The following is a 16,352-nucleotide window of genomic DNA, read 5'->3' as shown; positions in this document are numbered from 1 at the left end:
TAGATTTTTTTACTCGCCGAAAAAAATATATATTCAATTACCTATAACTCACTTTCAGTTAACACTAAAAGGTTTTTCTAGTAAAGGATTTATTTCATTTTTTATGAGCTTCAATTTTGGTAATATTAAATTTTTTCCAAAAACTTATAGTTTTTGAGTTATTGATGAAAAATCGGTTAAAAACATGCATTTTTCTAAAGAAAAATTAAAATATTTGATCTTCAATAACTCAAAAAGTTTTGATTTATTTTAGTAACTTTATATAACAAATTTTGCTTAGAATTTGTTTCTCTATCGAATTATGGGGTTATTTTCAATAAAATAATTTTCACTACCGAGAAGGGGTGGCATCAACCCCCCAGGGTAAAAGCGCAAGTTGGCACCATGTCACCTTTGTTCCTTGAGATATCCTCTAACCACTCACCAATTTTCATGCAAATCTATTAAGGTTCAACGAAATCGGAGGTAATAGCTCATATCCACCTCCAGTGACTGCACTAATTATTAATAATAATTGAAAATATATAGCGGTCTAAATACAGAGTAATCCATATAAAATATTTGTCACACTAAGTTAATTTTTGTATTAATATATTTTAAAGTTAAATTAATTTACAAATAGCAAATCATAAGTAAAAGTACTATCCTATTATATGCAAAATTTATCCTAGAATCAAATATATAGTTTATCTATTTGCACATTTTTTGTATCTATCTATTCCTACTCTCTATGTAATGTTATAAACAACATCTACTCATTTCAAAACAAAATTTAATAGGTTTCATATATTATGTAATAACAAGTCGATATAACAACTGAGGATAGTATAAATATAACGTGTATATTTTTTATTCATAATACCGGTTTTAATACCGGGATCCCGGTATTTGAAATTTTAAATACCAAATACCGGTATTGAGATTTTGGCTCGGTATTGTAAGTCCTAATAACGAGGCATATTTGGATATAACGAGGAAAAATGAAATCGTAAAATATGTATCTTTATTATTCTTTATCTATTTTTAGCGCTGTAATGGCTCTAAGTAAATACCCCAACTACCTGTAGGTATGCATAAATTCCCAACATATGTGCGGTTATCGAGGTTAGTGCTTTAATAAAAATCTACCGCCTACCTACAATAAAATTCTTCCTGTTCTGTTTATCTATTGGCCGATACTGAATATTGTAAAAAAAATTATAATTTATGATGGCGAAGCCTTATTGTCGAGGAAACAATATTTAGCATCTTATATTGCTCCGAATGGCATCACTATAGAAAGTTAATATTTTAGACAACTATATATGTATGCGATTGGTAAGACGTGTTTATGAGTGCTCGTAACTTTTATCAAGTTTTGTGATTATTACGGCTATAATTAAAAAGCTTTTAAAGCGCCAAAGAAACCATAAACTGACAAAGTGAAATTGTGCAGAAAGTGAGTCAAGAAAACAAGCAGAATAATTTGTAAGTACAATTTCTTATATTTACATTTATTGAATAGAACAAAAATATCGCTTGCAAATTAAAGAACTATAAAAACCAGAAACTAATTAGTTCTGATAAGGTGACTTGATTTTGAGCCATCGAGGCGGGCTCGTCACTTTTTCGCAAACCAAACTGTTACAAAATAACGATTGGACTATTAAGTAACGGGAGTGAATATAAGTAAGTGAAAAAAATCTGTATGTGTACAATTTCTTATATTTATTGGGAAAGAACAAAAATATCGTATGCAAATTAACGAACTATAAATAACAGTAACTATTTAGGTTTGATAAGGTGAAGAGCCTCCGCGCTTTTGAGGCGGGCTCGGCACTTTTTCGCAAACCGAACAGTGACAAAACACCGATTGGACTATTAAGTAACGGGAGTGAGTAATACATGCACGCTGCGCCACAAAAAATGGCTTCGAATTTGTTAACACCGGTAAAAATAATGGATAGATACAAAGTGGATTCGGACGACGACACATCAGAAGACCATAGAAAGAGGAACAGAGAAGAAGAGGAAGAATTGTTCCAAAAAAGTAAAAAAGTGTCTAGATCGCCTAACAAAACCCGTAACGAAGATAATAAGCTCGATCAAATTATTAAAATGATGCATGACTTAACCACAGAAACAAAAAATTTAACAACGGAAGTAAAAGAGATAAAGAATGAACAGAGAAAGTACTGGGAGGAATTAAACGACCTGAAAACAGAATTGGAGAAAGTTAAACAAGAAAACCAAACTAAACACAAGGAGAAGGAAGAAATGAAAAAAGAACTAAACTATATGAAAATACGTGTACAAAGACTAGAAAAGGAAAGGAAAGTAAATAATGTTGTAATACAAGGCTTGCCAATAGATACAATCGATAGAAATGCACTGAAACAAACTGTAGGAAACTTCATGGAAAAAGAAATGAATATCAATGTTCAAATCGAAGAAGTTATCAAACTGGGAGAAAAAACATGTTTGGTCAAACTACAGAACAAGTTTGAAAAAGAAAAGATCATGCAAAATAAAGCTAAACTAAAACACATAAAAGGCAATAAAGTATATATAAATAATGACATAACAAAAGAAGAACTACAAACACAGAAAAAAATAAGACAAGTCGCAAATGAAGAAATTAATAAGGGTAAAAGTGTTACAATAAAATATAATAAATTAATAATAGATGGAAAAACACACAAATGGAATCAATACAGCAACCAGCTAGAAGAAGACCAGGGAAATCCAAAAAACTAACAGAAGATGAAAATACACAAACAAAAGCACAAATCACGACAGACAAGGCACAGAAAAAGGAATTGAGCAAGGACGAAAATAGAAATAGAGCAAAAACGAAAGATAAACATGAAATAGACATAAGAGAGAACATATTTATAGGTGCATGGAATGTAAGAACCCTACACGAAACCGGCAAATTGGAGCAGGTAAGCCAAGAGATTGATAAGTACAAATTAGACATTGTCGGACTAAGCGAAACAAGATGGAATGGTAGTGGATCAACCCGAGTAGGTGACCAACAGCTAATGATATATTCTGGGAATACGGATGTAAATGACAAACACGAAAAGGGAGTGGCAATACTGCTAGCCCAAAAGGGGAGAAAGGCTCTAGTAGAGTGGGAACCAGTGTCAGAAAGGATTATTTGGGCGAGACTGAAGGCAAGATATTATAACATAATAGTAATAAATGTATATGCTCCCACAAATAAAAACGACGAAAATGAGAAGGAAGAATTTTACGAGCAACTACAAACAACGTTTAATAAGATTAATAATAAATATAGAAGAGATATAAAAATAGTAATCGGAGACTTTAATGCAAAAATAGGAAATGATAATAAAGGACATGAACATGTGATGGGAAAGGAGGGAATCGGAGAGAGAAACGACAATGGAAATCGATTAATCGAATTTTGTGAGCAAAATGAACTTTTAATAGGCGGAAGCATCTTTAAACATAAGCGGATACATAAGGAAACATGGAAATCACCGGGAGGGAGATACAAGAATCAAATAGACCACATAATAATTGAATATAAATGGAGAAGCTGGCTGCAAGATGTCAGGAGCTTAAGAGGTGCTGATGTGGGATCAGACCACATGCTAATCAAAGCGAGACTAAAAATGAAATTAGCCAGAGATAAAAACCAAAAAATCAGCAGAAGGAACAAGTACAACGTTGATGCCCTAAAACAAGAATGTATAAGAAATAAATTTAGTGAGAAACTGGCAATTAACCGAACAGTATCACAACAAACTGGAGAGTCAGTCGAAGAAACATGGAAATATTTTAAAGAAGTGATGATGAATACAGCAAAAGAAACAATCGGATTAAAAAGAAGACAAAATAAAAAATGGATTACCAAAGACACTCTACTACTGATAGAAGAAAGAAAAAAGATCAAAGAAGAAATTCTACAAAAGGAAGGATCGGAAGAAGAGAGGGCACTTGAAAGGAAATACAAGGCAAAAAACGCAGAAGTAAAAAAACAAGCCAGAAAAGATAAAAGAAACTATATAAATGAGATGCTAAATATATCAGAAGAAGCAGCGAAAGAAAACGACTTACGAACACAATATACAATCATACGAAACTTAACAGGAAAAGCACAACGAAATATACGAGAAGTAAAGGATAAACAAGGAAATAGAATAAAAAATGAGAAAGAAATAATACAAAGATGGAAGGAATACTTCGAAGAGATATATGCTAAGCATGAAATAACTCAAATCATAGAAGATGAAGTAGAATCACCAGAGCTAGAAGTGAATATTGGAGAAATTACAATGGAAGAAATTGGAAACACTCTAAAACTACTAAAAAATGGCAAAGCCGCAGGAATCGACAATATACCCATTGACATAATAAAAGCAGACACCGAGCAGTCAGTAGAGATGCTACATACACTTTTGAATAAAATATGGACGGACGAAGAATTGCCAAAGGAGTGGAAAGAGGGATTGATTATAAAAATACCCAAAAAAGGAGACCTGAGCAAATGCAACAATTGGCGTGCAATAACACTACTAAGTGCCACATCCAAAGTGCTGACCAAAATCATTTTGGAAAGATTGAAGCCGGAACTAGATAAAAAACTGAGAAACAACCAAGCAGGCTTCCGTTCCAACCATTCCACTATTGATCACATTTGCACCCTTAGAATTATCTTGGAACAAACAAATGAATGGAATAAAGATATAGATGTGAGTTTTATCGACTTCGAGAAGGCCTTTGACCGTGTAAATAGGGCACAGATGTGGAAAATCCTTAGATTATATGGGATACCACAAAAAATCATAAACTTTATTAAACTCTTCTACGAAGGATACAAAGCCAAACTAGAACATTCAGGTGAAGTAACAGAAGAGATATCCATAGAAAGTGGAGTCAAACAGGGTTGTGTACTATCCCCTACCCTATTTCTTATTATGATAGATTGGGTAATGAGGAAAGTAATCGACGATCGAACAGGCATCAGGTGGAACCTTTTCAAACAGCTAGAAGATCTCGAATTTGCAGATGACATCTGCCTTATAACTGAACACCGAAATCATATGCAAGCAAAAATTGACAAATTGGCACAGTACTCCGACACGATCGGACTTCGAATAAACACAGAAAAAACTAAACTTCTAAAAAATAATAACCATCCAAATAATAAAATAATGATAAACGGTAAAGAAGTAGAAGAGGTAGACAAGTTCACATATCTGGGATCTGTCATGGAAAGGAGCGGGGGGTGTAAAAAGGATATACAGACGAGAATAACAAAGGCGCAACACGCATTCAACGCTTTAAATAAAATTTGGCAAACAAACGAAATATCGGAAACAACAAAAATTAAAATCTTTAACAGTTGCATTAAAAGTATACTGCTCTATGGAGCAGAAACATGGAAACAGGACGAAAATACAACTAAAAAACTACAAACATTTGTAAACAAATCTCTAAGAAAAATCCTAAAAATATACTGGCCAAATAAAATAACTAATACAGAACTATGGGAAAGGACAAAGCAAACTAACGTATCTACTACAGTCAAGGAAAAAAAATGGAAATGGATCGGCCACACTTTAAGGAAAGACCAAAGCAGCATAGCAAGACAAGCACTTGAATACCAACCAGAGGGAAAAAGAAAGAGGGGCAGACCAGACAACAGCTGGAAAAGAACAACAACGAGAGAACACGAAAAAATTGGACTAAGATGGGGCGAAGTCAAAAAGAGAGCAAAAGATAGAAGAGAGTGGAGGGAATTAGTTCACAATTTATCCAGAGAATAAAAACAAAAGATGCGCTGTCCCGGCCAGACAGCAATCTTACACTTTTGGCCAAGAAACGCATAAGCGCCCAATACTCCACAAGGAGGGATGGAACGAGAGAGAGATATATGTATGCACAATATTATTGTTGTCTGATATAACGAGATCCGCGTATAACGAGGTAATTAGTCTGCCATTTCAGTTCTCGTTATAGAGGGAGTCTACTGTATAATAAATACAATATAACGATGAAAAAGGAGAATAAAAAACATTTTTTATAAAAGTGTGTCATGAAAATGGACAAAAAAAGTGCTGGAAATAATTTTGGAATTAATAAGTTTTCCGCTAAGGGGCGTTTCTTACATTTTAAAATTAAAAACATTCCAGAAACGATTAACATTTACGATCAAGTTTATTTTTAATTATTAATTATTAGACGTTGATTTAACTGTGTACTTTTATAACACATTTTTTATTTGGAAATTCCTCACCTACGGCGACCAAAATACTTCGTACCAAAATTCGTATTTTGAACAAACTTTATAAAATTTGCACTGTTTAAAATGCCTGATGTAACGTAATAATACAATGTCGCATCAACAACAATATACATACACGTAGGAAACTCCGCTATACCTCAGGAAACTCCACATTTAGTGGAAGTATTTGTCTCACTTAGTAGTACCGCATTGTTTTTAGAACCACACATTATTTCTTGATCACCAACAACTCAAACATATGTGCTTAGATTTTCCGTTGATAAAGAAAAAATAGCCTTCTGCAGTATTAACTTTGTTCTATTTGAAATATTTAAAAAAATATATCAAATAACCGTTCTCGTTAAAAAATGGCAACAAACTAACCTTATTAAAAATTTTACACATGCTGTAAAAATCTGTCAAATGCTTAGGCAGAACGCCGCATCTAGTGCCTGCTTAGGATAAACGCGGCAAGTGACCTTTAAATACGGCGTTTTTTCTAAGTATTTTTCAGATGACGCATTTATTCTAAGTATCCATGAACATTTTTGCAGATACGGCATAAATTGCGTTGTGTTTAATGTATTTTGGCTTAACTTACGTCATTTTTAGTAAGCAAATAAGGTAGATATGCACATTTGGGTTAGAAAAATGTATAAATCTAATTTTTTCAGATTTTTGCAGATACGGCGTTTTCGCTAAGCACGGCAGAATTTTAAGTGTCAAAACCGAAATTTCAAAGGTAAAAAGCACATTATTTAACCAAATTGCTCAGTGCTATATTTTTATCTGAGTCTGAATCTTCAGACCAAGCATCTGATTCAGACTCGATATCCGCTTCACCATCCTGAACAGATAACACAACATGATTTTTGTCAGTCTCTTTTAAAAGTGGATCTGGTCTAGTATCGTAAATAAATATCTGTTTTTCGTTTATAACCAAATTTAAATCAATAGAACAACTTATAAATTTTATCCTGTGATAACATATTTTTTTTTGCTTGTATATACGAGGCCGTGTAAAAACCAGTTTCTTTCTGAAGAGGCGGAAGATGAAGGTCCATTTAAAATTCGGGAGACAATTGGCATAAGTGGCTACGATGTACATAAACCTTGCTACCATATAACGGGATTAGTACTAAATATTTGCACTATCCCATAAAGAATTTAGACTAAAAAATCCAGTTTTTGTTCTAAATTGGGGTAGATTTGCCACCACCTTCCCTACATCTAGTGAACAAGCAAGCCATTTCAGAAATGAAGTATATGGCTTCCATTAGTTGGTCTTCGTTCAATTATTCTTCTTTAAAGCGAGCATCAAGAGGCTACAAAGTGAATCAGCTTGGAACAAAATTCGTAGCGTTTTTCAACATACATATTTTAGCAAGCTTTCGATAAGAGAACTAGTCTGGTTAACTTGTTGGGGAATATTTTTTAATATTGTGTCTTTTATATACCTACTTAAAGACAAAAGGCACTTCTGATAATATAGATCTATCGAATTCTACTAAATTTATCGATTTTGATACGCGATGCAGAATTTGTTTAGTATATTGTAACAAATGTCAATTTTTCCGTATTTTTCCATTTTTTCCTGTTTCCAAAAAACAGGTTTTTTTCCTGCACAAAATTTTTCCGGAAATTTTAAATCTCTAGTGCGGACACACAGACAGAGGTTTGGCTGTTGGCAATCGATGGCGCGTTCGGCGGCGTTATCGTTACACCCCTTTCTCTTCGGGAAAAATGTAGCATACATTTTTTATGGCGTGAAGATTTGAAAGGTTTTCTTTAGAAGAATTTTTTATCGGCTGGACAATAACCCATTATGTAAACCGATCTTGGATGATTTTTCAAGAAAACTAGAAGAATACTATCAAGAAAATGTTCCATTTTGTAGATCTTTGGAATGGTCCCATTAAATAAATTGATGCAGTATGCAAAGGCTTTTCTTCACTGGATGGATATATTTTTTTGTTGATTGCATTTGCGACGTTTTATAACGAAGGCATTTCCTACAGTTTCTAACATATTCTGCTTTTTGTTTGAACATATTATAGCACTAGTATATTTGCGCTATTCAGCAAATGATTTAAGCAATTCTTAAATGGGTGGGGTTTGAGACCAGACATGGTACATTGGATTTATAAAATGATGGTAAAACCCACAATTACACATGCATCAGTTGTATGGTGGCCAAAAGTGCAGCAAAAAAGTGCCATCATCAAATTAAGCAAGGTACAAAGACTTGCTTGTCTCGGGATCACGGGGGCACACCTACGGCAGCTATGGAGGCACTCCAGAACTGGATCTCCCTCCTTTACATATAATAATATGAGGTGAGGCGAGAATGGGATATTATAGACTGCGAGAAAACCTGAGCAACGTACCAGTTAAATCAGGACATAGTAGAATAATAAATGAAACTAATGATGCAGAACCGAAAGCCTGACAATTAAAGGTAAAACTTTAGAACAAGTAGAAAACTATAACTATCTTGGCACAATAATTAATCATACAAACGATTACTCCAAAGAAATCAAAGTTCGAATAGAGAAAGCAAGAACAAACTTCAATAAAATGAGAAAGGTACTTTGTGCAAGAGAACTGAAATTAGACTTGAGAGTTAGGCTGGCAAGGTGTTACATTTTCTCGACTCTGCTTTACGGGATAGAAGCATGGACTCTTAACGCATCGACTACTAAAAAGTTGGAAGCATTTGAACTGTGGGTGTATAGAAGAATCCTGAAGATATCATGGACCGAGCATACAACAAACAACGATGTCATGAGAAGAGTCAACAAAAGACTGGAAATATTGGAAACCATCAAGACACGAAAGCTGCAGTACCTGGGGCATGTTATGCGTAATGAGAGATACAACATACTTCAGTTGATTATACAGGGGAAAATCCAGGGTAAGAGAAGTGTAGGAAGGAGACGAATTTCGTGGTTGCGTAACTTGAGGGAATGGTACGGATGCACATCAACCGAACTGTTTAGAGCAGCAGCATCTAAGATCAGAATAGCCATGATGATTGCCAACCTCCGTCGCGGAGATGGCACGTGAAGAAGAAGAATGATGCAGAATGTTCGATGATTTCTGACTATATGACATCCAGATATAAGCCTGAAGTACCTTTTCAAGTGGACATTTGCCCACGAGACGAATGGGGCAGAGGAAACTGTTCGAACCAGACTGCAGCGTTACACCTGGTATATGGATGGGTCTACAACTGCAGAAAGTTCGGGCGCAGGAATATTCTGTAGTGGTGAAAATTTCAACATTTCTATTCCACTGGGAGAGTATGCCTCCGTATTTCAGGCAGAGACTTTTACAATCTTGCAGTGTGTAAGAGAAAACAACTTAAGGGGCCTTCGAGCTGCAGCGGGTTAACATATGCATAGATAGCCAAGCAGCCAGTAGGGCTCTTTTAAGCTTTAAGGTGAACTCTAGGCTGGTGTGGGAATGTCGACAAGAACTTGACAGACTGGCGCAACATAACAGTGTTATACTGGTATGGGTTCCAGGTCATCGGGACATACACAGCAATGGAAGAGCTGATGCACTTGCCAGGAGAGCATCAGCTACAAAATACTTGGGTCCAGAGCCGGCCGTGGGAGTGCCAAAAAGCACCGTCCGCGAACGTAAAAAAGCCGGGATCCGAAGCCAACACAACTGACACTGGGAGAGTATACCCGGTCAAACACATGGCAAGATGTATATCGGACGGACATGTGCTAGTAGAGCTGAATTACTGCTGAAAACAAGCAGGGATCAGCTCAGAGTCATAACAGGTTTCCTCACTGGGCATGCGCCAGTTAAGGGTCAGTGAGTTACAAATTATAGACCTCCCCGCGTCTTTTTTAATTCAACATTCGCTTGGTTTGCAAGTAATAGAGACAAAGAAGGCACAACCAGAAACTTGGTCTCATTTAAAGTTTTATTTCTCCGGAAATAAAACTTTGAATTGTGTAAGGTAGATGTCGCTACTATATCTATATAGAGTTATTTTGTCGTGATTCGATACTAGGAGACTCGGTTTGTTTCAGTTTGTTCAGAGATAACTATATATATACTCTCTGATGATTTCTAATGAGGATGAGACTAGTAAGGGTGTTTATGGCGCTCTCTGAACAAATTGAAATATAATACGTCTCTTGATTTCGATTCATGGCGACTTCTTTTACTTCTTTTTATTTTTATTTTAGATATTATATTATAAAAGTGAATTTTATATTGTTATTTATTCGAATAAGCTGCAAGAAGTCAAAAATGAGTCATTCACGAATTACATCACCAATCTCTCAAGACAAGGCAACTCTATATGGAAGCCCATAAAAAGTAAGAGAAAGCCAATAACAGCATTACCTCTAATACGTAAAAATTCAACACCACCAGGACCATGGGCAAAAAGTGATAAAGAAAAGGCTGACCTCTTTGCCGAGTATTTAGCATAAGTTTTTACACCACTAAATGACGACCAAGTACCCGAAGCGAACCAAATATTAGAAGAACCACTACAGATACAGGACCGAATAAAACCATTTACTCCAAAAGAAATTAGAGACGTCATTGCCACCCTAAACTCAAAGAAGGCACCAGGTGAAGATCTGATAACCGCAAAAATGTTAAAAGAAATACCCAAAAAGGGCATAGTTAAACTACTACTACTGCACATATTCAATGCAATACTCAGATGTGACTAACTGGCCCAAAGCACTCAAAATTGGACAAATAATTATGATACCAAAGCCTGGCAAAAACCCTCTAGATGTCTCATCATATAGGCCTATCAGCTTATTACCAACAATCTCCAAGTTGCTTGAAAGACTTATCCTAAACAGAATAAATGCAGAAATAAATCCACAAAATTGAATCCCAGATCATCAGTTCGGATTTCGACAAAGCCATTCAACAATACAACAATGCCATCGCATAGTCACCTCCATCAACCAGTCACTTGAAAACCAGCAGTACTGCACAGCAGCCTTTATAGACATCAGTCAGGCTTTTGACAAAGTCTGGCATCCAGGCCTGTTATGCAAAATAAAAAGAATTCTTCCAGCAAGTTACTACAACCTACTGAAAGCCTACCTACACGAACGGCAGTTTAAAGTAAAAGTTAATGAAGAAGTTTCGGAATACAAGCCTATTCACTCTGGCGTACCACAAGGGAGCATACTAGGGCCATTATTGTACTTACTATATACATATGACTTGCCTACAAATGTTAAAACAACCATCGGGACATTTGCAGATGACACTGCTATTTTTGCCGAGCATGACGATCCTATTGCAGCAACACGAAATCTCTAAGAGCATCTAAACTCACTTGAAATATGGCTGAAGATGTGTAAGTTTAAGGTAAACGAAACAAAATCATCCCATATAACATTCACTCTCCGGACTGGAACCTGCCCACCGGTAACCATCAATCAAATAAAAATACCACAAAGTAATCAAGTCAAATTTCTAGGGCTACACTTTGACAGTAAATTCAACTGGAAACACCATATAACAAAGAAAAGAATGCAACTTGACCTAAAAACCAAAGAACTTTCCAAAGGACCAAAGAAGTCATCCGAGAAAACAACAGAAAACACCTAAACAAACTAGAAGACCATCCTAATCCATTACTTCATCCACTACTGCAACCTGTCCACAATAGAAGACTCAGAAGAAGCTGGCCATCCGCCCTAAGAGGTAACTGAGGAAACATCGCTGGATGTTTACCTTTCCACGTCACCACATTTAGAATAATTAATTTAATGTAAGACCAACAAATTGACTTATAGATGCTTGTTTATATCTGATTGTCAATAAAGGGAAATAGTAAAAAAAATTATTTGAATATATTTTTATTTAAATTAAACTTGCGTTTTAATGAGTCTGGTGTCTAATAAAGCTACCTGTCACAATTTTATATATTCAAATAATAATATAGTACACACTTCACACTATAATCTTACACCACGTGTCGGCAGTGACTCTCTCTAAATTGGAAGGAGTGAATTTTCTTTTCAAAATAATATATTCAAATGTACTATTTTTTTCTACTTACTTGTAGACACGCTTCAACAAAATGTTTAAAAACATCTGACCATTCTGGAGAGGTCAATGTAGGTGACTCATTTTGAGCAATATGGTAGAGTGCTGACATGGCATTCATATTAAAATACGGTGGTTTTCTCTCAGCTAATTCTATACAAGTTATACCTAAAGACCAAACATCCACTTTGCCATCATATTGGCCCTCGTCCATCGCTAATATTACCTGAAAATAAAAAAGTGATCTGAAATTGCTATGCTTGAAAAAAATTCAAAAAATACAATACGCAGCGAGTATTTAACAACTGTATCAACAACTTAAAAATAGTTAAATAAAACGGGATAGTTCCCGAAAGTTGGCTGTATACCATCTAAACTCACGTTCAAAAAAATCGATCCACTTAAAAATTTGGTCAATTTGATGTCATGAATTGCCTAAACCCGTTGTCCGATTTAGTGATTTTTTTACCATGATATAGCCTTATAGTCTAAGAGCCAGTGAACCCTCCGACTAACGGTCGTACTGTAAGGCTAGAAATTGGTCTAGTAAAAATTCATAGCACACCAAGGCTAAAAACCATGACCTGGCAGGCCTCAGCGGTGCACGTGTATCTACCAGGTGAATCAAAAAGTGCAAATTTAGGGGGTAAAATAAACTTTCTCCTGTAAGGTTTAAATTTAAGTATGTGTTTGAGTAAGTCATTTAGAAGAAATATGTACAATGACAGGCGATTCTGAAGAGCATAAGACCTTGCCAGGCGAGGGGAAAGATTAGGGGTTTTTCCTAAAATTATTCTTTTTGCATCGAACAAATTTTTTTTAGGTTTTTTGAATCATTCCAAACAAAAAAGGTCTTTAGTGATTTTTCTCTTTAGTTAATAGTTTTTGTTATATAAGCGATTGAAAATTTTGAAAATTGCGAAATCGGCCATTTTTAACCCTAAATCGGACATTTATCCAAAAATTTCAATGTTGCCAAGGTTCGTAGATATTCTTTAAACATTGATTGATGAAATCCCGAAGAGCTTTTTACAATAAAATATCGAAAACCCCTTTGTTTTTTAAATTGCTAATCAAGCGGGCGCGACACTGTAGTAGGTATAAGTCACAGTACATGACAGAATAGTAATGTAAGTGACATAGGAATGTCGGTCACACTGTTCAGCTTGTGGCCACGTCCGCTTAGCGGTGCTAGTAGTCATGACATGACGCATGACATAAGACATGACTTCGTTGCGCATGACACGACATTTGCTGTCGGGTTGGCGGGCGCGGGCACAATTTCTTAATTTCTTTTCTATTGTAATATTGTACGCATGTTCGCATGTACTACGCCATTACAAATTGAATTTTGTTTGATTTTCTTTGTTTTGTTTTTTTAAAAATTGAGCTAAGACAGAGTTTTACCATTACATATTGAAATGGAACAACATACAAAAAGACTTAGAAAATGTAGCGTTCCTGGTTGTAATGACGCCACAAGCAATCGATTACGTTTTCCAAATCCCAATAATGATAAGGATATGTTTTTGGAATGGTTGAAAATTATCAAGAGGAATCGATTAAGTAAGTATACACCACTTCGAGTTTACAAGAATTTTCGTATTTGTTCTAGGCATTTTAAAGAAGAAGATAGGGTACCAGACGTGAAATCTGGAAGGAGAGGAATTATCAGAGGGGCCATCCCGCGCTTATTTTTACCGCCAAAAGGTAAGAAATGTACCTCGTAGCACATAATATTTTGTATTCTTTTCTGTTTAAATTAATCGTAACCTTATCACATGAATATTATTATAATAAAATCATCAAAACTGTTATTAAACTAACTTTTAGTATTTGTATTCCTAAAATTTTATTTTTAATACAAGTACATATTACGAAGATAATTGTAATATTCCATTATTAGACATTTTGTGGTGCTTTCTCCTCAATATATTATTTGGGTTCACTTCTGATTATAATATATAATATGCAATCCTGTTACTCCGTGAAGGAGCATCCATGAAGCTTCTCCATTCCCCTCTATTTCTGACCATTGTTGCTATCTCTCCCAAGGTTTTCTTCATACTTCTGTAGTCTTCTTCGATGGTACTCATCCATGTTTTAGTTGGGCGTCCTCTGCTTCTTCGTCCTACTATACTGATTATAATAATGGTCAGGATATTTATTTGTTACTTCAATAGATTTATTTATTAGTCATGTTTTGTAATTATTGTATTTAAATTTCAGATTATCAGGATGAAGAAGATTATTTAGCTTATGCCAGGCCTTCTACTACCCAGCTAGACGTATCTAATATGGAGCAAGACAGAAATGCCAGGCCTTCTACTTCCCAGCAAGACATAATGGAAACAGATATTGAGGAAACTCCAGCTAAAAGGAGGTTTATTGACCATGGTAATATATAAAATATGCCTTATCTAAATTCTTAATTGTAATAATATTTTATTTATCTAGATTATGCCAAGTCTTCTACTTCCCAGCAAGACCTATCTGATAATATGGAGCAAGACAGAAATGCCAGGCCTTCTACTTCCCAGCAAGTCATAATGGAAACAGATATTGAGGAAACTCCAGCTAAAAGGAGGTTTATTGACATTGAGCATGGTAATATATAAAAATATGCCTTAACTAAATTCTTAATTGTAATAATATTCTTATTTATCTAGATTATGCCAAGTCTTCTACTTCCCAGCAAGACTTACCTAAAAATATGGAGCAAGACAGAAATGCCAGGCCTTCTACTTCCCAGCAAGACTTATCTGACAATGTGGAGCAAGACAGAAATACTGGTGGTAAGTAACTAATTATTCTAATAGTAAATACAGTAAAAGCTTCGTTAACCAAAACATCGTTTAACCGAAACGGTTGGCAGTTTCAATAATTTTGTCAACAAAAAGTAAATTTTTATTCCAAAATGGAAACAATTCGATGTTAATTTGTCAACATTGCTTTTATACAACTAAAGAAAGGAATTAAATAATATACAACGCATTGCGAAATCACCTCATACCATTTTTTAATACCAACTTTGATCAAGAATACTATGTAGTTTAATTATTAATTAGTATTAATTATTTCGATTAATAGAGGTTTTACTGTACTAATATATTGATTAACCCTTAAACGCCCAGTGCTGGATAAAAAGTCCACTTAATGTACATTCCCTTGTAACACATTTATTAGGTGTTCCAAAAATTTTTCAAAAATTATTTATTGTTAAAAAGTCTGCCATTTAGAATAGAATAGAATAATTTTTATTTGCATAAAATTTTTACATATTTGAGCAAATAACGTCAATTAAAGGTAAAAGTAAAAAGAAAGGAGATTGTATAAATCTAAAGTACATAGAACAATTCATCATCATCATCATGGTGCTACACAGCCCTTAGAGGGCCTCGACCTTCTCAAGCGTTCTATGCCATTCTGTTCTGCCCCTTGCCTGCATTTTCCAGTTGCCGACTCCGATCTTCTCGGCATCTTGTGTTACCCCATCCATCCACCTCAACTTTGGTCTACCCCATCTTTTCATTCCCACGGGTTGAGCTGTTAGAATCCTTTTTATCATGTTTGATTCAGGGGCTCGGGCTACATGTCCTGCCCACTGCAGGCGATTTCGCTTAGTGATAATATCTTTTCCACCAAATGTTTGCTTGTAGATATTCTGCAGTTCAAAGTTATATCTACGCCTCCATATTCCATTTTCACAAACCGCTCCGAATATCTTGCGTAGTACCTTTCTTTCAAAAATTGATAGAGCGGATTCATCTGTTTTAGTTAGCGTCCATGCCTCTGAACCATATGTGAAAACAGGGACTATCAATGTTCTATACAGCCTTATAACGAGTTTTTTGAGACAGACGTTTGTTAGATAAGTACTTTGATAGACCATGATAACACCTGTTTGCAATTATTATTCGCCTTTTTATTTCCTCAGATGTGTCATTATTGGGGTTAACCGATGTCCCTAGATATATGAACTCTTTGACCACTTCGAAGTTTTGGTCATTGATGATTAGATCTGCATCAACATTTCCAGCTCTTGTGTTTGTGTTGGTCGCCATGA

At 35.1% G+C, this 16,352-nt stretch overlaps 1 protein-coding gene across 2 annotated transcripts in view; it reads right to left on the bottom strand.

Moving 5' to 3' along the window:
• LOC114332943 (serine/threonine-protein kinase Tao) overlaps positions 1-16,352 on the bottom strand; it is a 166,514-nt gene that overhangs the window by 103,535 nt on the left and 46,627 nt on the right. For both annotated transcript variants that reach the window (XM_028282746.2, XM_028282745.2), the window contains exon 5: positions 12,300-12,512. In XM_028282746.2, the coding sequence (XP_028138547.1) occupies positions 12,300-12,512 (213 nt within the window). The remainder of the gene's footprint in view (positions 1-12,299; positions 12,513-16,352) is intronic.

The sequence above is a fragment of the Diabrotica virgifera genome, chromosome 4, assembly GCF_917563875.1.
Source record: "Diabrotica virgifera virgifera chromosome 4, PGI_DIABVI_V3a".
Taxonomy (NCBI): domain Eukaryota; kingdom Metazoa; phylum Arthropoda; class Insecta; order Coleoptera; family Chrysomelidae; genus Diabrotica; species Diabrotica virgifera.
The sequence above is the reverse complement of the archived record's forward strand: the minus strand, read 5'-3'. Positions and strand labels throughout refer to the sequence as shown.